The 22,857-nt window shown below is 40.0% G+C and overlaps 1 protein-coding gene across 1 annotated transcript; it reads left to right on the plus strand.

The window, feature by feature from the left end:
• The first annotated feature begins 11,686 nt into the window (after positions 1-11,686).
• GNMT (glycine N-methyltransferase) lies at positions 11,687-22,813 on the plus strand. Its single transcript, XM_014052364.2, has 6 exons — positions 11,687-11,974; positions 15,977-16,104; positions 19,407-19,520; positions 20,287-20,429; positions 20,667-20,788; positions 22,076-22,813. The coding sequence occupies exons 1-6, from the start codon at positions 11,769-11,771 to the stop codon at positions 22,245-22,247; spliced, it is 885 nt and encodes a 294-aa protein (XP_013907839.1). The 5' UTR covers positions 11,687-11,768; the 3' UTR covers positions 22,248-22,813.
• Positions 22,814-22,857: the final 44 nt, after the last annotated feature.

Raw genomic sequence — 22,857 nt, forward strand, 5'->3', positions numbered from 1 at the left:
CCTGACGGTCCCTTTATATGTGTGGCTGGGCTGCGGCCACACCCTTTCCCCTTTCCGCCCCCACTCTGATGAGCTTTGGCCATTTCCGCCAAGGGGAGTCGAAGCCCTTCGGCCTCCCCCTCCCCTCCTGCTGGGCCTTTGCTGTCTGCAGTGGGGCGCCACCTGTGCCATCCCTCGGCCGCCTCCCCCCACCCTTAAGCCAGCTTACCTCCAGCCAGCCCAGCGGAGCTCCAGAGGAGGCAGAGCCGGAGCGTCTCCTCAGCCTGGCCGCCTGCATGCGCTCTGCACCCCCCTTCACAGCGAGCCAGCTATGGCCTTGCCAAGGCGGCTCCGGCAGGGCGATGGTTGCGGTGTCAGCCTGAGGTGCAGTGGGGCTGGGGCAGCCCCTGGGTGCCCTGTGAGGTGGCACACCGAGGACTTCTCTGAGATCCTGGATGTCTCACTCTCCCGGGCCATCAACTTGGGGGAGCCCAAGCGTAGCTCTTCCTAGGAGATGCTCAACAACTTCCATGAGGCCGACAGCCCCGGCACTGTCTCCCCCAACCAGCCTCGCCCAGCCCAGCAGCCCCGAATCCTGACCAACGGCAGCACCCACCTGCCGCCCCATTACGCCCAGACTGGCCCACAGCAATGTGTGGCCGGGTACAGCATACACACACACACACACACACACACACGATTTAGCACAATGTATGAATCCAGCCAATGTCTGCAAATTTTATTATGAAATTCCTTTGCCATGAGTTGAAAAGAATCGTGGTGTGTCAGAGTGGAGTGATCAAATGGATCACCACTTCTTTAACGCAGGATTGAACACTTGGGTGTAGATATCTGGCCTTTCATTTTGTACTCAAACCATTTTTTCATATTCTTCTCATACTTCTAGTAGGACAAAGCTGGTATGTGTCTTGCTATAAGATATAACAGAAGAGGGTGAGCAAAATGGCAAGAGAAGCTGCTTACAGTTTGCAAATTTTGCAAACTTGCCTTTCATTTCAGATGTTTTCTCACAAAAAAGAAAGCCAGCCTTTACTTTGAGATTTTTAAAATACCCTACCTAGAGTTTGCTGCAATTCAGAACATTCCCTTTTAGAATAAATCCCCTTTTCTTTAGGAGTGGCTGCTATATATGAGCTGCAAAATCCGGACCATCTTTAGATGGTGGCAAAGATACAAAAGCTTGTAACATTTTGCTGCATTCTGTTAATCATCTGGATTTTTGCAGCCCAAATCTGGTAGTCCTATATTTACAGGGCTTTTCACGATTTCATTACAACAGAGATTGCCTTTTTCTCTTGGTACCTTTTTTTTCAGTTGTCTGAAATATTTGTAATGCCGTTTATACATTCCCCACCCCCTTTTTTTTCCTTTCAGGACAAGTGTGCTGCAATCTGACTTGTTGACTACCTTTTTGCTGTGGAAATAATGGTCTTTTAATGTACAAGAGTTGGATGCATTCCTTTCTGTGTATCCTGGACTGAGGTTTCAATCTCTGAATATTTTATCTTGTCGTGGCTTTTCTTTTTTTATTAAAAGTTTTTTTGCAATATAAAAAAGAAATAGAGACAATGAGAAAAGGGGGGAATGACAAGGGGAGAAAGGTGTATAAAAGAAGGAAAGAAAAAGAAAATAAAACCAAAAGCAATGATTCCCAACATCTTTCAGTGCTATAAGATACAAAATACAATTGCAATGCTAAATTTTTACTCATCTAAAACAGTAAATACTAGCTATTTCTTTAATCATGATCTACTTAATCAAATCTCAAACTCAAAATTTAATTTTTTTTTCTCTTTCAAGAACCTAAAGGTGATTTTCCAAATGGAAACAAAACTATTTAGCTTCTTTTCCCTAACAAATGTGGTTAAGTTTGCCAGTTCCACATTTTTTTTCAGTCCATTTCTCTCTTGTGGGAATCCAAGCCGTTTTCCATTTTTGAGTATATGGGATTCTTCTGCCATCAAGATACATAATAAAGTTCCAATTTCCCTCCCTTCTTTTTATCCAATAGTGCTAAAGAAAAACTTCTGATTTCCATTAGAAGTCCATCTTAAGGAACTTCTGAATTTAAAACCTGGAACTTTCCCCAATATTTGTTTGCCTTATAACACATCCACCATGTATGGTAAAAGTGCCCTCTGTACTGTTATATTTCTTGCAAACATTCAAAAATCCTTTGTACATTTTAGATGATTTATCAATCTGACGTTAAATACCACAGATATGTCATTTCATAAAAGTTCTCTTTAAGGTTGTAGTTCAAAGTATATTCCAGTCCTTTGGTCCTCGTATTTTTCCCATTGGTCCAACATAATCAAAATTTCTTTCCATTGAATCATGCAATGCTTAACATATTCACTTTCTAAATTCAACTCCACAGCATTTTATATGCATTAGTTATAAGGTGCTCATCATTAGCACACCTGGCATTTCAAAAAGAAGTACAGAGACACTTGATTATTTAAGCATAGTTATGTTACTGAGATTGCTTAGCTTGTTTGGCCAAACTAGATAGAAATTAGCTAGATAGTGCCATCTAACTAAGATCAGATGTGATTAATACTTGGATGCAGGAATATCTGGAAAGTCCTGTAGTGCACGCTTAACTATTGCTGAAGAAAAATTCTGGAAAAATTAAGTGGCAAATCCTTTGTATATTGTGAACAAAACTCCATGGATTCAGTCCATGAAAGTCACCAAGGGTTGAAGTTTAGTTGAAGGAATCTACTTTTTTTTTTAAGTTTGCTTTTCCAGGGTTAAAATTATTTCTGGATTTTTCCCCCAACCTAAACTGAATTACTGTGGAGATCTTGGTTCATCTTTTTCTGTGAAGTGCAGGCTTACCATTTACCAAGTCAAGATAACACCATTCCTGTCTCTCTCACAATCTATTTGTCTCAATTTTATGCAGAATTACAGAATACTTTTGCTTCTTATACACTTAGTTTGCTTAATAATGTTTAAAATTACAACCAGAGAGGGCAACACATTTTAAATTATATTTACACTACAGTAGTTCTGGGGTTTCTCTGCTTGTAATTAGCTTTTTCCTGTACTTTAAGAATAGATTAAGATCAAAGTAGATAGTCTCTAAGAATATTATATCTAAGATACCTGAAAGCCTTAGGTGGAGCTCCTAGGATTTCCATTAAGTGTCTGGAACCAAAGTTCCTAAACTTTCCCACTTCCCAGCACCCTTGGAGCTTCAGTGAGTTTTTTTCAAAGCACCCCCCGTGCTACTGAACTCGTGGTGTATGACTGATGTTGAGTACTGTTATATTCCCCTTGAAAATTCAAAATAACTTATGGTGTCCTGTGACACTGCAGAGCATATCTTGGGAACTGTAAATCCAGACAGTATTACATATGAATTAAATAATTTTCAATTTAATTTTTACCTTTGTATCATCTGTTCTCTAAAATGAAGCTCCTGACACTCTATTCAAGGACCAGGAGGACTGCAAATACAGGTCCTCTGATGTGCTTATCAACTGCATGTGTTTGACTTATATCTATAACCAGAACTGGGAAAACTTCTGTCATAAATAGCCACAATTGTTATTTTTTGTTTCACAACTGTGCCAGCGATCATTCCCAGTCTTAATTACAGTCATTGAAGACTAGTTGTATTTTTAAATGATTGTACAATTAAACACAAGTACGTTTTCTCACAAGTTTGGTGCAGTGGATAATGCATTGGGCTACGTAAGAACCTAGTGAATTCTTGTCCCACCTTAGGCACAAAACCGGCTGGGTGACTGCACCAGTCATTCTCTCTGTCAGAAAACCATTAAAAACCACTTCTGAAAATTGCCAAAAAACCTGCAGGGGCTTGTCCAGGCAATTGCCAGGAATCAGCAGTTCAATGCAAAAGAAAATTGCTTTTCTCAATGTGAAGATTACATTTTCATTATTTTTTTCTGTCTCAAAAAAGTAATAATCACTTTTAAATGAAAAATATTGGTCTAAAAAGAACACCAGAATAAAATCTAGAGTTGGATAATACTTTCACTGTACCAAACAAAATGGAACAAAACCTGTAAGCTTTTGAATTCTCCAGAGATACTACAAAAAGAAACATTCTCCTGTCTTTTTATTTTCATGTTTACTTTTGTCAATCTGAGGTAAATTTTGTTTTCTATCATCACTTGATGTCTGTAGTGGATTTATTATTTTTTGGTGTGAAATCCTATGTTTGGTTTTTCCATTGATTTTCAGTATGTTATAGCTGCATTGGAGTTTCCGTCAGTATTAGTAAACGTAAGGGAATTTCATTTGGAGCCTGTAGAAAATCTACACTTCATACATTTCCCAACTCTGATCAAGCTATGTTCTTCATAACAAGTTTTTTTTAAAAGAACACTGATGCATTAATACCAGCTTAATAGTAATAAATTTCCAAGGTGACTTGGTAGAAATATCTAAGTCTTTATAGATTACCGGTAGATGCCCAAAAGACATCATGGTTGCACATAGATTTATGATGGAAAAGTCACAATTTGAAGTTAGTGTTTACTTTTGAAAAATACCTAGAAAAAAGTTAATCATCTGTAGGCATTGACTGTAAGCAATGACAAGAAAAAAATGTCTTGGGACATAAAGTCAGATTCCTGTGCTATTCCCATGGGCAATGCAAATTACCTCCATGTTCAATAAGAAGTGTCTGCTATTGCATTTTAATGTAAGTAAACTTATAAACATATGTAGAGTGTCACAGCTGGCTTTGCACTTCGCAATGCAGATCCTCGGTTGGCATCTGCTGCACACTTTGATCCATCTTTCATGTGCAGAAATCTTTGGAAACATTACACCTCTCTTGGCAATGTTTATACCAACTTGTTTGCTGCTGTATAATTTTACAGGCTCCCTTTGATGGACTTGCTAAACAAGTCCATTGATGATAGAAGACATTAAAAAAAACCTTTTTCTTTCTGGGTAGCAGAGTGAAAACGATATTGAATGAATTAACTTGTATACTCAGCAGATAGCAAACTCTGAGTGTCAATTACAGTGGCTTTCTGACAGATTTTTAAAACTCTGCTACACCTTTGAACAGAGCATTTGTTTTATGCATTCTGAAATCTGAATATAAAATCTTGTGAACAGGCAGTAATGCCAGCAGCAACCCACCCTTGGAGCCAGTGCAGCTCATGAAGTAGCAGTGTTAAATGGGTATACTGCAGTGCACTCAGTACTGCACCTGCCTTACAATACGATACAATAGCAGAGAAAGGACCTTGGAGGTCTTCTAGTCCAACCCCCTGCCCAGGCAGGAAACCCTAAACCATTCCAGAGAAATGGCTATCCAACATCTTCTTAAAGATGTCCAGTGTTGGGGCATTCACAACTTCTAGAGGCAAGCTGTCCCACTGATTAATTGTTCTAACTGTCAGGAAATTTCTTCTCAGTTCTGTTGCTTCTCTCCTTGATTAGTTTCCATCCATTGCTTCTTGTTTTACCCTCAGGTGCCTTGGAGAATAGTTTGACTCCCTCTTTTTTGTGGCATCCCCTGAGATATTGGAACACTGTTATCATGTCTCCCCTAGTCCTTTTCATTAAACTAGACATACCCAGTTCCTGCAACCGTTCCTCATATGTTTTAGCCTCCAATCATCTTTGTTGCTCTTCTCTGCACTCTTTCTAGAGTCTCCACATCTTTTCTACATCGTGGCGACCAAAATTCAATGCAATATTCCAAGTGTGGCCTTACCAAGGCATTATAAAGTGGTATTAACACTTCACGTGATCTTGATTCTGTTCCTCTGTCTTTGTCTTCTGGATCAGATGAAGTTCTTAAATGATCTTCAGGAGCATAACTATATTCAGTAAACTGCAATAGTCCTATAGGGAGATGATTATGGCATGGATTAATTTCAGAAGTGCCTTCTTATCCAGAAGTGGCACAATGAACTCTTGTCAGATTGAGCTGAAACCCATTCTCCACCGCCCAAGGCTCTCACAGTTTCCAAGCATCTGAAAATAGCCTTGGGAGCATTACTTGGATGGGGCAGTATGGAGATATATAACTGATGATACAGTACTTAACATTTTCATGTTAATGTTGAAAGGGAGTGGGGAGAGAGTTGAGCTCTGTGGCACCCTTCATAGCAGAGGTCTAGAGCTAGAACTCTTCCCCTTCACCAACATCAGTTGGAATCAGAATTTGAGGAAGGAGGAGAACCACAGAAGAACATTGACTCCCACACCCAAGCTCTTTAACCAGTCTAGAAGGAGACTATGATCAGTGGAATTATAGGCAACAATCCCCATCCCTACCCTGCCAAAATTCACTTACAGAAATGATTAATGCCATTATGATACTATAACCTGGCCTGATACCTGATAATAATCTGTTTCCTCCAGAACCCTTTTGGCGTTACAAGACTACCATTGATCAACAACCTTTCCCCTAAAGAGCTGAACGCTGGACAAACATTGTGCAATACTGCGATGGCCTCTTAAGGAGGAGACAGATCCTCCCACAAAGAGGCATTCATCATAATCATAATCTCTTCCCCCTCTTTAAGATGATACTAGATGGTCTCCTTCTTCCATATTCAACCTTTTAACAGCATATCCATAAATCACCAATTCATTTTTTCCATTTTGAGCAAAAAGTCCATACAGTCTACAAGAAAACAACCAAGCTCAGAGAGCACCTTGGACTCCTTAACCATTTCTCTCTGCTTGTTGTTTCTTTTCTATAAAATGCTTCTTGTTCTGAAGCTAATAAAAGTATTTTGGAGCACAGCCTGGATTTATATCTGTTCCATATTCCTAATATGGCATTCCTAGTACTGCCGGAACTGCATTGTCTCTTTTAACCATAATTTTTGTATTTCACAACCTATTTTTCCAAGTCTACAAGACAAATATCTCAATTATTTTCACTAAGAGAGATGTTGGCAGTTGCTCAGTTTTGCCTCTCTCTTCTCTCTTTCTTTATATAATTTCACCTTGATCCCAAGCTTTTCATTCAAATATTAAACAAGACCTTGATGCCAAAAGTTCAAAGTTCGATGTTACAAAACAATGAAAAGGCCTCCTGGCCTAAAAAAACATAGAGGAGGCAATAACTCTGCAGCAAGGCCAAGATAAATGTGGGTTCAGCCAAAATGTGAAGTCAACATATTGAGGGTATTCGTATATACCGGTAGCTGTCATCACACACCATTCTCAGCTACAAATTAGATACCCAATATAGGCTGTTTAAGTTTGTTGTATGATCCCATCCTTATTTATATTTATTTATTTTTTATTTGAGTGTATTATTTTCTGTGAATAAAGTGGGGTTAAGATAACATGAAATGAACACGTATATTTGTTAAGAACTGCACATGTAAGTTTGAATATGCAGCTTTTCTAAAACATTTCCACAACAGGATTTCTGCACAGATTGGGTGAACTAACTTTATGCCCTTGAAGCCGAATTGAATTTCTGCCAGCCCAAACAAATGAGCATAATCAGCAGCCATGTCACATTATACATTAGTGAGTAGCAACTATGAACAGTGATGCCAGCTGGTACTTTATTGCCTGAAAATTTCCTCATGGGAGATGCAGGTGTAGTCAACCAATGGCCAAGATGCAGAACCAGCCTCCTTATTTTTATGATCCTCAAAATCTATTCTGATCACACAGAGATACTAGATGTGCCTTCAACAGTGCAGGCACTGATAAAAACTACCATCTTCTCCTATATCATGTCTTCAGTGGAAAGCAGCTTTTCTTTTCAAAAAGGGGGGAGGGAGAAATTATTTTTCTCAACTTTCCCGCCTAGCCTGCCTGAAGTTGTTTTCGAGAAATAAAATAATTATTTCTTCTTCATTGATACCTGTATTCCTATAATTCAACTATTTAAATTTCTGGTTATTATTCAGCTATTCTCTTTTAAGAGCAGGCTTTATTTTGATGTTGGGAAATGGAAACAGAAAATCGGACATTAGATGAGAAAGTGAAAGATGTCATACCATAGAAATCATAACAAATTTCTAAAGTAACACCCATTTATGTATTTTGCTCTTTGAATTCCTGGTTATTAGTCAATTGTTATCTTTTAAGAAAAGAAACAAATACTGGGCAGGCTTTATTTTGATTATTGAAAATGAAACAGAAAATCAGAAATGGGAGGGAGGGGGGAGGGGGGAGAGAGAGAGTGAGATAGAGGGAGAGAGAGAAGGGGAGAGAGGGAGAGAGAGAGAGGGTGGGTGGGTCGTACCATAGAAACCATAATAGACTAAGGTACTAAAGCAACACCTAACAGGCCTTGTTCTGTTTTGAATCTCCCTCAACTTTGTTTTTAAAAGAAAGTTGCAGTATAATTTGTGTGTGTGGTGCTGACAAACATTTTGAGACTTTCAATATATTGAATTATTTTTGTTTGTTTATAATAAATTTGTATTAAGTTTCATTATAAAATAAAAATACAGACAACATAAATGTTAGAAAAACAAGGAAGGAAAAAATGCAGAGAATAAAGTAATGTCATCCAACTTTGTTGCAGTAGATTACAAAAATAATACAACATCACATATTTCTTCTTGCTCTATTGTTATCATATATTGTTGTTACATTGCATTATTTCCATTTGTCTGGGAAAGAGACACACGCACACTGATGGGGATGATAAACACTGCACCCTGTGCCCTAGGCAGCCTGGGTATTTCATGCATCATGGAATTCTAAACCTACAATAAGGATAATTAGGCAGGACTCTAAAAACAGAGGCGTTGACCAGCCATAGAATTCTTCATTTGGGAATTCAGAAGAAATAAAAGGGGGTAGAGACTTGGTGAGAGTCTCCCCCAGTTTGTTAATTCAAATCAGAAAAAATATTAAGCAGAAAAAAATCAGTATATTTATTTACTTAACAAATTTGTATAACCATCCATTTATCAATGGAACTCTGGATGATGACCCAAAAGTACAATATATTGAATTAGAATTAGAAATCAATTAAAACAACCAAGTTGAAGCCACGGTAAAAATACCTGACCAATATGGCTTCACATTTGCTGGGAAAAGATCAGGTCTTCAGGAAGGCCAAAACTGTCAAAGCTGTCTGAAACTGGAGGGGGGGGGATGCTGTTCAGTAAGGCAGCACCAATGACATAAAAATACTTTCTAGGACCTACCAGGTGACATTGCTTCAATGAATGTCTATCTGCCAGATTTAGTGAGATGGATAGAAACCACCAGATAAATAGTCCACTTTCCCTTAGTATCCCTTAGAGCAAGGGTCTCCAACCTTGGCAACTTTAACACTTGGGACTTCAATTCCCAGAATTCCTCAGCCAAGCAAAACTGGCTGAGGAATTCTGGGAATTGAAGTCCCCAAATTAGATTAGATTAGATTAGATTTGTTTTATTTATATGCCGCCCTTTTCCGGGAGGGACTCAGGGCGGCGAACAACTCAAAAGGGGAAAAGGGAAACATAGAACACAATACAAATAGTTAAAATAGCCAAGAATCACACAACCACACAGGGGAGGGGAACTCATCAACCCCAGGCCTGCCGGCAAAGCCAGGTTTTGACGGCTTTTCGGAAGGCCTGGAGAGAGGTGAGGGCCCGAATCTCTGCGGGGAGTTCGTTCCAGAGGGCCGGAGCTGCCACAGAGAAGGCCCTCCCCCAGATAGTAGCCAGGTGGCATTGGCTGGTAGACGGAACCCGGAGGAGGTCGACCCTGTGTGATCGAATGGGTCTGTGGGATGTAATTGGCAGCAGGCGGTCTCTCAAGTACCCAGGTCCAATACCATGAAGGGCTTTATAAGTTACGACTAGCACTTTGAAGCGTATCCGGAGACTGATCGGTAGCCAGTGCAGCTTGCGGAGGATAGGTGTAACGTGGGTGTACCGAGGTGCACCCACAATCGCTCGCGCGGCTGCGTTCTGGACGAGTTGAAGTCTCCGAATACTCTTCAAGGGCTGCCCCATGTAGAGCGCATTGCAGTAGTCCAGTCTTGAGGTCACGAGGGCATGAGTGACTGTTGCAAGTGCCTCCCGGTTCAGGTAGGGACGCAACTGGTGCACCAGGCGAACCTGGGCAAATGCCCCCCTGGTCACAGCCGACAAATGATGTTCTAAGGTCAGCTGTGGGTCCAGGAGGACTCCCAAGTTGCGAGCCCTGTCTGAGGGGCGTAAATTTTCACCCCCCAGCCTGAGTGATGGAATACTAACCAAATTCTTGGGAGGGAAACACAACAGCCACTCAGTCTTGTCTGGATTGAGCGCAAGCTTGTTAACCCCCATCCAGATCCTGACAGCCTCCAGGCACTGGCACAGTTGAAGTTGCCAAGGTTGGAGACCCCTGCTTAAGAGTCCTATATAGACCACCATCCCTCCCAGAGCTAAGAGATACAGAGATACAGATCTGAAAGGTTTCATTCAGTGGTTCACCTGGATAGCTCATAAAACTAATGCACTGTACATAATCACATAAAGTTCAAAAGTTAATGAATTCAATTCCTGGGTTTCAACCTCATAGAGTAACATCTGTCTACCAGCACTGACAAGTTGCAAATAAATCAAAACCAGCCCCATAGTGTCCGCCTCTTGGTATTCAACGTAACTGAAAAGACAGGGGATAGATGGTCCCACAAGTAACCTGGCTCCATACCACATCGGGTTTTAAGAGTAATAACCAGAACCATGAAGTGCTCCTAGATTCTTCTAGGAACCAGGACTGCTCGTGAAATAGACTGTGGTCTGTTTTGTCAGAAGTTGCAATATTATCTTGAAAAAGTTATTACCTGCATATAGCTATGAAAGTTATTTCTGCGGGCTTGTTTCCAGTTCTATTTTCAATTTCAACAATAAGAAATGTTTTTTTATGAAAACATTTTAAAGGAGAGAAGGAATATATTTTCAAAACCAGATGTGTGCAATCAAGGTCTCTCTGAACTCTGGATGATTTGCACTCTTATTACATTCAGAAAAAGAACAGAGATACAGCTTTTTCAAGAAGCTCTTGGAGCTGGATGACTATTGCCATTGTAGAGGTTTTTTTGTGTGGCTTTGAATTATATTGAACTTTTTTATTATATGATTTTATTATATGATTTTTGATCACCTGATTATATGATTTTTATTATATGAGTTTAATAATGGAATTGTGGTTGGTTTTTATTATTTATTGTGGAGTTTGTTTGTTTTTTAAAGCAAAATATAAACTTGGGAAATAAATATTACAACTGTCACATTTGTGGAGGCATTAAAATCCAAATTTAAATACACAAATCACTTATAATAGAGTCACATTTTTAGAAAAGCTGACAAAAGTATTAACAGCCTGTTCTACCGGATTTTTTGTCTGTAATAATTATATGCGTCTTTACTCAGCAGTAGGTTACCGGGTGTGATTCCAAGGTAAGTGTTAAGTAGCATTGACAGACTGCTTTCCAGCGTTATTGGACTAGCATTCCCATAATTCATAGTCAGCAAGGCCAAGGCCAGGGGGATCCAAGCCACCCGGCGGCCGACAGATTTGGGAAGGCTCGAGAAGCATTACAAGCGGGCCTGGGTCAAGACCTTTGACTTCAGGAACAGGCGGAGGCGGGGAGAGGAGGACGGAGGGGTGGGAGTGTCCGCTATCCCTCCTTGGATTGGCCGGCTGAGCCGAAGGGCGGTCCCTGGATGGAATGAGCTCCTCTGGCGACCGGCTGCCGGCTCCCCTGGGGATCCTAAATTGCTGGAAGCAGCAGCTCCGGCGCCGTTGAGGAGGTCGGAGGAGCCGTCACGCCACCTGCGCCTTGAGCCGCTCGCCTCGCCATGGTGGACAGCATCTACCGGACTCGCTCGCTGGGCGTGGCAGCCGAAGGGCTCCCTGACCAGTATGCCGACGGCCGGGCGGCGCGCGTCTGGCAGCTCTACATCGGCGATACGCGGAGCCGCACGGACGAGTATAAGAACTGGCTGGTGTCGTTGCTGCGCGCTCAGCGCTGCAAGACGGTGCTGGATGTGGCCTGCGGCACCGGGTGAGTCGCCAGGACAAGTGTCGCTGGGCCCGCTTCTCTGCCCGCCGCACGCCGGGAGTTTTTTTGTGGTAACGGTGCAAGTAGAGCGCGTCGCCGGGGCTGCGGTTCCGTGCTCGCTAACCCGGAATCCTTTGAATCTTCACGCTGCCTCTCGACAACAGATATAATGCGCGTTGAAACCCTCAGATCTGTGGCCAACGACCCTTGAGCATTATGGGTGCACCTGAGGGTGATCGTGCTTGCCCACTTGGGAAGGATCCCTTTCTGTTTCTAAAGGGGGGGGGGAGAGATCTGCCTTTTGGTCTTCCAAAGACACTCACTTTTTTTGTTCTTGTTGCTGAAAGGGCAAACCTTTCCAAACTCCCACTCGGTCAGGGGCTCCGGTAAAAGTTATGCTACCTTTGGTATCTGAAAGAAGTGAGTCCAAATTTAGCCATTACTCGGAGTAGAACAGCTACAGTCAAGGGGACATAAATATCAAGGGGTTTTGTGGCACTCAAAAGACTTAAGCTTTGGCATAAGCTTGGGTGATTTCCTTCCACAAATGATTAAAGCTTGTTTGGAGCCTTAGGCTGTCTTCAGATTAAAGACCTATGATTGCATCATGCTGAGGCCTAATGACTAAAATGTCCATGGAAATATTTTTTTAAAAAAATAATGCCTACAACTATTGCAATATGTGCCATTTTAGCAGAAGCTCTCTCTCTTATTACCTGTTTTTCTACCTTCTGTACATATATAAGCAATATCTTTCTAAAATAGGAATAGTTTGATGCATTTATTTTATTGTACTTTTAATACATAATTAGAATGTACTTTTTAATCAGCTGTACTGAAGGAATGGACTAGTCTGCCCAAGAAATTTTCCTGGCTGAAAAAGAGTTTCGATCCCCTCCTCCAAGTTCAGAGGTATTTAGACACATGGAAATTCCCATAAACATTGTTGATTTTCCCCATCCATACTTGATTAAATACATCAAATATTAACACTTTGCTATCCTTTCATGTTAGCTGAAATTGGCCTGAGATAATTGCCTTAACTTTGCCTCATGAAGCGTGCAACCTTTGCAAGAAACAATGTAAACAGAATGTGAGTCGAACATATTCCTGGACAAACAGAAATGTTAGTAGGTCTGTGTCAAGCTGGACAACTTGGAAGTTTACATCTTCTCGTAGTGTGAATCATCTAGGATGGCATACTGTACATTTATTTCTGTTTCTCTTAGGTTTTTTTTATATTTATAGGCTTAAATATGTGAAATAATTATACAGTAATGCAAAAACCTGAAAACATGCAGAACAGGCACTGCTGAATGTTGGTTATGCAGTCTAAGAATATTCAGGGGATTATACAATTGGCATTTATAGGCACAAATACAGCTTATTTGGGGTTCTAAAGAAGATGGGGTCTTCTGCCGTACTGATTCTGTTACTTCCTAACTGCGTTCCTGCCTCTAATTAAGGCTTTTTGGATGAGCTGGTAAGAGATTGGATTTGAACAATAATCAATATTTTATTGAGAAGGGAGGATTCAGTCAGCTCTGAAGGAGGCGTGGTGTAATTTCTACTTATGGAGCTGCCTCTCAATCCAAAATTGGACAACTTTGACATGTCTTAACCTTTTTAAGGAAAGATTGTTAAGAAAGTTGTGGTCTTGCAAAATCCTAGAAGAAGCAGATTATTTGAATACTTGGCAGCCAGATTTCAGGTCAGGATATAGGAGAAAACTGAACTGGTCATGCTTGTGCAATCATTAGGGCAAGGTTCAACTCTTCGTCCTCCTTGATCTTTCAGTGACTTTCAAAACCCATCAACTATGATATCTGTGTGGAGTGGACCATTTCTAAGGGATTGGTATGAGGAGGAACATTATCTTGTAGTGGCTTTCTTCTTTCTTGAAGGGACAATTTTAATCAATATTGGTAAGAGAGGAGTAATCTTCCCCGAGGCTACTATTTTGTGAAGTACTCCAGGGTTTTCTTTCTCCTTTTTAATATCTAAAAAATCAGGGGGATAATCTATTGATTAAGTTGATTGAAACGGTATAGGGTTTCCTACCTAGGCAGGGGATTGGACTAGAAGACCTCCAAGGTCCCTTCCAACTCTGCTAGTGTATTATTGTATTGTAAATTTTGCTGCTATACATCTTGTCCCTGGCCTGAACAGGATGGTGCTGATCCTTGTTAATAAAATAAATGCATCAAAAGTGTTGACCCAGTACTGTTAGGATGAAGATGGGGAGAAATAGATTCTAAATGAAGTTCTTCAACATGGAGTGATTTTGGTTTGGATACCTGATGATTCCTGAGAAATTCCATCTCTAAATCTGAATGGTGGTTTGCAATTTGGAAGTCGTCCTACACTCATAGCTGCTACTGGAAGAACAGATGGCTAGAAGGGTTTTGCATTTGTGTGCCAGTTGTGACCATGGATCACAAGAACCTGATGACAATCATTCACCGCCCTTTGGAATGTGCTGTAGAATGGCTCTTAAAGAACATTTGGAGGTTGCCACTGGTACGGAACCCAAAAGCCCAGATGTGATGGCCATGTCTAATTTTCTTGGAAGATTTTGCTGCTTCAAAGAGCTGCATGGGTTGTCATTTGTTATCCTGTGCAAATTTGATTCCAGACCTGGTTGTTTGAGGGACCACATTATATATTCATCAGTTCATGCAATAAGGTCAAGTAGGATCAACTTCCTCCAGATCTCATCCCTATGAGGACGTCACATGATAGACCTTGGAAGGGTTTTTTCATTAGCTGTTTCCACTCTTTGGAACACCCTGAGGTCTAGTCATCTTCATCCCTCTTAAACATGAGAAAAATATTGTTGACCTACCTTTTCTGTCACAGTAGGAAGTTGTGCTGTAAGTGAAAGTAGGTTTGGAGGGCACATAAGATTTATATTTTACATATTTAAAAAAATGCCTGAGGGTTGGATTGTTTTTATAAATAATACTGTTAGCTGCCTGAAGCCTTTGCAGAAACAGAGAACGTACAAGTAGAGCAAAATAAAAGAAACCATTTAACATTTCTTCTTGAAGTTTTGAGTATGGACTTAATTCATTATAAACTATCAATATTTTAAGTATGAATATGATATATTTTAAGTATGAATATATATGAATATATATATGGATGTGGATTTAAGTAGTCACAAGTTACATATATGGCACATTTCAGTTCCATCATGATGTCATAGTCCATTCCTGTTTTCTGAATTGATTTTCTATGGTTCATTAGCTTAACTTGAATTTGGCCAGACTTCAAATCACACATGCTTAACTCAGGCCTTGAAATGTGTTTGAATATTAGTAGCCTGGGTTGGTAGTTGGGCTGTTGGTTTGAGCTCCCAGCTTGGTAATTTAGTTGCCAACGTTTTGTCACCATTCAAGGAGACATCGTCAGCCCGCTTTGAATTCAAAGTACATTGATGACGTCTCCTTGAATGGTGACAAAACGTTGGGAACTAAATTGCCACGCTCGGAGCTCAAACCAACTAAATCAGGCCTTCTTGATTCAGTTGACAAGGATCGTGGAATGCTTGTGATTACTTGCTGTGTTAATCAAGATGTCCATTTAAAAAGTAATAATGTAGTAAAGGGCCAGAGATGAGAAAAATAAAACTGGAGGAATCATTCCCACAAATACATTTTCTTTTAAGAACATACTCATCTTTCCTATTTCAGAAGGGAGAGAATATTAAATTTATCTTTCCCATAGATTTTAAGTGAATAGTGCAGGTATTGGTTTTTTATTTATTAAGAGATATATACGTAGGAGATATTGTGTATGCAGCCTTAGGAAAGTATTTTATATAGTATAGTAGCCATTGCCCTAACTTTCATGTATCACTTTTTTCTCTAACTATTAAAATTTAACTGTTAACATAAGCGGAGGGGATTATTATGCTGAGTTAATCTGAGTTAAATAGTTTACTTAGATTTCATCCCTCAAATAATGCCTGGAAATCATTTTCTCTTTCCATTTCTGGTGCAGTGTGGATTCCATTATGTTGGTTGAAGAAGGATTTAGTGTCACCAGTGTAGATGCCAGTGACAAAATGCTCAAATACGCCTTGAAGGAGCGATGGAACCGTCGAAAAGAAGATCCGTTTGATCATTGGGGTATTCTAACTTTTGGTTTAAGAATATCAACTCATTGCCTTGCCCAATTTGATGTACCCCAGATATGTTGGAGTATAACCTGTAGAATTTTGGGACTTTGGTCTAACAAATCTGGAGAATGCTAGCTTTGGAAGTCTGGAGTCATGTATTCTTAATTGATTCATATCCCGCTGACAGCAAACTATTAAAACATTTTTATTAGTTCCAGGGCAGAGTCTGAGTGTAGAAAAAACAGTAGTTAGGTGCTACAGTTTGATCTGCTTCCCAAAATCACTAGTCTCAGATCTGTGTCAGATTCAGGGCTGAAAAGTGCTTCCCATGCTGTTCTTTTTTAATCAGAGATTAAAACATGTAGAAACAAATTCAGGTTTAATGTTTTTATTGTTCTGAGTTAAATGCTCAATTATTTACACACCCTTGCATACCTTTGCAATTCAAAGTTTAGCCAGCCAGGCCAGTTTTGAGTTCCAGAAGAATCGAAGCATAATGCTAATGTAAAATGCTCATTCTGTCCGACGACTCCCAAGGGCCCATATATTTTTATACCCCCCTAGTATGACTTGACATAATATTGATAGTTATCAATGCTTGACCACTCTTATTTTGGAACTTTTCTCACACTTAGTTCACATGGGAACTATCTAATGTATTGTGACTTTATACTTTTCAATTTGGTACATTTCTACAAGCTGCATAAGTCAAATTCTTCCTTTATTTTTTGTCTTACTTCATATATTTTACATCTTTCATTATATGCCTAATCACACAAACAATAGTATAAAACTGTACATTATTACATCACCTCATGATGATAGAGATTATATTGCAGTGATATTTGCATTACTATAGTGATAAAAGTTCATTAATCAATGTAATTGTATATATTACTTCGATTAACGAACCATCTATCTCTATATTAATGCACTTTCCAGTCATTACATAAACATCTTAATACTATTTAATATTTCTGTATATTGTGCTAATTGGAGTCTGAACTGTTGACTTCATCAGCATCTTAGCCCCATGTAAAAACAGGTCTGAGTTCTTGTCCTGGGCTCTTACACTATTGAGATTTGAATGTTTCCCAACAACAGTATTTGAGCATCATTTCCAGGCTATGTTTAAATTAGCAGTAAATTTATGTCTTGACAAGAAGAGCATGATGAAATTTGATCAGTGCTGTTGGATCAGCCGCCAGAATGCCAATGTTATAATTTGCTCCCTGCTGACATATTGGAGTGTAGGTGAAAGAGGTGCCTGTAGGGTATAGTGGGGAATGAATAGTTCCTCATCCCACTCAACGTTTTATAATTTGCCTCTGGAATGTATTAATCTTCATTCGTAAAGAAGAATGAAAACTAACTTGGCCGTCTGAAAATTGATTCATGAAAGTATGACTCTATTTCCTGTGTCTTTTATAGCAGCCTTTCCCAATCTTTATGAACAAGTTGCCAACATGTGGAGGCAACAGTTTAACGTTTTTCCAACATACCCTAAGACAGCTTTGACCCATATGTACATGCGTTTAAATCTTCTCCACAGGTATTCCTCATGTGCCAATAGTTTAAGATTGCTTAGTTTGGTAAGCAGAAGAACCAGAACCATTTTAGAAATGGCTCAAAAGATGTAGAAATTGTGATACTCTTAATGTCTTGCCTGAATGAGACAAGCATTTAAGAAACACTTTAAATTTTTCCTTAAAACTTAATTAAAGCTGTTCTGACGCCCCTCGTCCCACACCAACACACACTCCGAGCCAAAGATAAGTTACGGCATTTAATGATCAGACAGACAGGTCCTTGGCAGCAAACTGGCACAGACAAGCTTGGTCAGCAATCCAGCACAGATAAGGCTGGGCAGCAATCCAGCCTGCCAAGCTCACAATAATGTTCTCTGACATTAGTTCCTGCGTTGACTTCTGCAAGAGGGGCGTGTGCACAAACAGTCCTGTTATAGTCTGGAGAGGAGCCTAATGACCACCAGCTGAGTGCAATTACCTCCTGTAACTGCGAAACTGTTCCTGACACCTATTAGCTCTTCGGTGCCGGGCATCCAGGAACAACTCACTGCTGACCTCAGGCTCACGCCCCCTTGTCTCCTCCCCACTGGTCCAAGGCTCAGGCGCCTCCTGGTGGCCAACCAGCCTCTCTGCGCCCTGCTTGGAGTCAGAACCCTGTCCAGGGTCCTCCACATCCTCCAGAGCCGACTCATAGGGCCCCTCGCTGTCGGAGTCTGCTGGCAGCTCCAACAGCTCCTGCTGGGCCACAACATAAAGCTATACATACAACTTATGGTTTTGATTATCTTTGAAACCACAGCTTCCAAAAGCAGCTTGAAAATATTTAATTGTACATCAGTTTCTCCTTGGCCATACTCTGGCAGCACACAGCTTCTTGACCAGTTTTAGGTAATTTTTCGTAACTCAGTTTGGTCTGTGGACCAATAGCTCTTGCCATTCCCACTGGATCAGTGTCAGTTTATTGTAACCCAAAATAATTAGGCCTCTTAGCGCAGTAAGTTTATACATAAGCTACATTGAGTTACAGAATCTATTACAAAACAATTAGCTCAAGGACAAACCCATGTTATTAATTTATGATCCCAACAACAAAACCATGTGGTAATTTATGAAATTTGCAGGGGCATAAAAGATACAAGTCCACAAAAGAATCTGGAAGTTATATAGGAAAAGCTGGATGGTGGTTGGAATTGGCCCACAAAACAATTTTACAATGATCAGGTGAATTTCTGGATAAAAGCAGCCTTTAAAACAGATGATTAAAATACTAGCACAGGTGCAAAAGTCCTACGAGGACATTCACAAACCCAGCATGCTATTGAAAGTTCAGTATTTCTTAGCCATTTATTCTAGTAACCATAAGATTTCAGGAAATAAGCTTTCTTTTGGTGAGAATGGAATGGAAGAGGAAAAGTGAGAATTCGTTTTTTATATCAGACAAGCTGTTTCATAACAGACCTTCCTGCAGAGTTGTATTTTAAAAAGTGTGAGGTTAACTTCACACATTATGCTAAGATGAAACTTGTTTAACCCATAGTTTACTTTATATAAACTACAACTGGTTCAGTTCATACAACATACTAAATCACAAACCATTATGTATAAAATACAATGGTAAAGCCATATAGTATCACAGGTTTAGCATATGAACTAAAGTGGCAAGTTGATAATTTTCCATTCCTTTTTGGATTGGAAACGTAACATCTTTTCTTACTTAGATAGAGCAAGGCATGATGAAGAAGCAGAGGTTGAATTATATAAAGTGTGCTTTTCTGTTCTGCAGTAATTGAAGAGGCTAATTGGCTCACCTTGCCGCAGGATCTACAGAAACCTGGTGAAGGTTTTGATGCTGTCATCTGCTTAGGAAATTCTTTTGCCCATCTTCCAGATTTTAAAGGTGAATGTGAAAAGATTATTATTCAGAAGTCTGTTTCTTTGCCAATGCTATAGAAAGGGATAATCTGAGACTCTTCCTTAGTCTACATAGAAATTTACTTTGACTTTAAATAGTAAATAAAAATACCAGCAGAAATGATAAGTAATTCATTTAAATACTAAAAAAGAACTAATTGTTGGACTTTATGCTATGATAAAATTCATATTTTTCACATCTATTTACATTCAAAAATTGTGTGGAAAATTACATTAGTTTTGCTAGGGAATTCAAGTGGTTTAAATATTTTTCCTGAAATGAATATAATGATAGGAGATATTTTAGTTCACAGATTCTATCCAGGTTTCAAGGACGTTTGAATGCATTACATTTTGTATTTTTTCCCTTCCAGGCTAGGAGGGAATTGATAATGTAAATCTCAATACTGAGTTGTAAATTAAAAAAAAAAACAGATTCTAACTTCACAGCTAAAAAGTATGTGAAGATGGACAATATGCTTCATAGACATGCTGTCTATTACAACAATGGTCTCTTAATTATTTTGGGCAAGGGGAGCTCCAGAAAACCAGCTCTGGGGTGCAAAGGGATGGCTATAAGGGTAATGGGGGGTAGTTTTTGAGTGCATTGATATCCATAATTTAGTTATCGTTGCCTTCTTAATCAACAAAAAATATGTCTAGGATAGCCAGAGGTACCACTAGTTTGAAGACAAAAAGCAATCTAAAGGGAACAAGAAGACATTTAACACAAATTTTGTACCTATTCCTAGGTGACCAGAGTGTTCATAAACAGGCTCTTAGAAATATTGCTAGCATGGTTCGTCCAGGTGGCATTCTTGTCATTGATCACCGTAATTATGACTACATCTTGGAAACAGGTTGCGCCCCTCGTGGGAAAAATATCTACTACAAGGTAATGCTGGAAATAACTTCTGCCTAACCTTTTGTGTTAACTAAAACATCTTAAAACAGCAAAAATATCTCTTTTTATGGCTTATTGCAGCTAATTATAATAGTAGGGCACTATTTTATAGCACAACACCACATACCAATGTGATCCCTTTAAAAAACTGGCTTAACACAGTGAACAAGCCACCAAGAAACAAATGCAGAAAATACAGAGAACTAATTAATTCCCTTTCTTTCTCAGAGTGACTTAACCAAGGACATTACTACCTCTGTTCTCCTTGTGAACAACAAACCAAACATGGTGACATTGGACTATACTGTGCAGGTCCCACATGAAGGCAATGATGGGGATTCAGATTTAAGGTATGTTCTCTATAGAACCCACATGATTACTGTACCTCCACTTTGATAACCAGGGTTTTTGAGTGCATTGACCTAACTAACCCTTTGGCATAGGGATAGAGCAATCAGATGTCCTGGGCATCCATCCACCCAATTTGTAGAGCTACTGATCTCTCTGGGCAGTGAATCTGGACATCTAATAAAGCTAACAAAAAATCCATCACAGATAAACTCCAAGTGCCATAGGAGAAATAATAATCTCACATCAATAAAAAGAGCTCAGCTAACTGACCCAAATGCGCATAGGGTGATAGTTTATTTTAAATTGATAAAAAGACCTGTGCTGCTCATTATCAAAATCCGAGTGGAAGTGAGGATCCCTGTCACGTGAAACCACCCGAAAATGCGACGCGCAGAGCGAGTGGGCGAGACTACATTCCACGTATAAGACACACCCAGATTTTTTGGGAGAAAAAGGTGTGTCTTATAGGGTAGGTTTTTTAATTACTTTACACACTTTGTGGCACCTATCCATGAGATGGCCCCAGAAACCTGCTCCTCTCTAAAACCCTCAAATTAACAGATATAAGTGTCGGGGCCGCTTTACACTACCCAAGCCTATGAAGCAGCATACATACATTCAGTTTGGACCCTCTGGTATGTAAGTTAATATTTCTTGATTTGTACTGATAGAAGCAGAGCAGTGGTGGGTTCCGGATCCCGTTGCAACCGGTACAGTGCAATGGGGCCTGGTGTCCTCCACATGAACGCACGCAGCGCGCGCACACATGCACACAGCACACACATGCATCCTTACCTCTTGCGACGCTCTGTGATGCCTCTGTGACACTCCAGCTGCTTGGCGGAGAGCTGCGCAGGCACCATGTGCGCCATGCACGTGTGCGGAAGCCCCAAAGAGTTCAAATACAGGTAAGGACAGCGGCTGGGCCCTCTGGAGCACCGTACCGGAATGGTACCCGGTCCTCCCAGCAGGCACAGGTAAGCCCGTACCGGGGTGTACTGGTCATAACCCACCACTGAAGCAGAGAGTAAGATTCCATCCATGTGCTAATAAAAAGTATTCTATTTTCTTAATTAAAAACAATCTCAAAGTACAATAATTTTGATTTTCAGCATGCTTTTTGAACAGAATCCTCAAAGGATCATGGATAAATTAATGTCCCTGAATTGGAAGTGATTTAAATGGAAAAGAGGAAAAGCCAAGTTCCTTACATTGCTGTGTCTCTATATTAATATCTTCATGTTTCTGTTACTTTGCTATTAACACAATTTTTCTGTCTTTTTCAGTCAGTTCCGACTTTCTTATTATCCTCATCGTCTGGAGCCTTTCACAGAACTATTGAAAAACGCATTTCAAGGCCAATGTGAACACAAAGTCTTGGGGGACTTCCAGCCTTACACACTAGGCCAGAAGCCTAGCCCATGCTATTTCATCCATGTAGTGAAGAAAACTGGCTGAGACCTAGTCAACAGATTACTATAGCAGTCATACAGACGGGGTCTTTTCAGTGGGTGGCAAGGTGCAGAACTTTATTCGAGCAGGAATAAATATGCAGAGGTACTACATGAACCAAAAAAGATTTTTTCCAGGGAGTCCAGTCTAATTAATCTACCTTGAGGATTGAAATGCTCAATGGCATTGGAGGGAAGGAGGTGGTGGGATAAGATTGCTTTGCATCTCAAACTCAATTGCACAGTTGGCTAAAATGTTCATTGTTCTCTCTTGATACTTTCTTCCTCTTTTTGCTGGAAATGCCTTGCTAATTTACACCTATGTATGTGTAATGATTGCAATGATGCAGGGATTCTTCAAGGGCTGGGAAGAAAGGAACGACGGGAACAAAAACCTTATTTCATTCTTTATTGTGCCTGGGGAAATCAGTGCCCCTTCAGTGAAGTTGGACTATACTCTTCACAGCCTACTGCCTACACTAGCTGGAACTGATCAGGACTGATGACTGGCGTGTTGTTTCCAAAACCTTGTGAGATAACTTCACAATAAATCTACTTCCTGCCTTCACACTATTACTGTCCATTGCAGCAAGCATTTCTGTGTGTTTGTGTCTTTT

Source organism: Thamnophis sirtalis, unplaced genomic scaffold (assembly GCF_051295495.1).
Source record: "Thamnophis sirtalis isolate CommonGarterSnake01/CBP01778 unplaced genomic scaffold, rThaSir2_p1.2 scaffold_6, whole genome shotgun sequence".
NCBI lineage: Eukaryota > Metazoa > Chordata > Lepidosauria > Squamata > Natricidae > Thamnophis > Thamnophis sirtalis.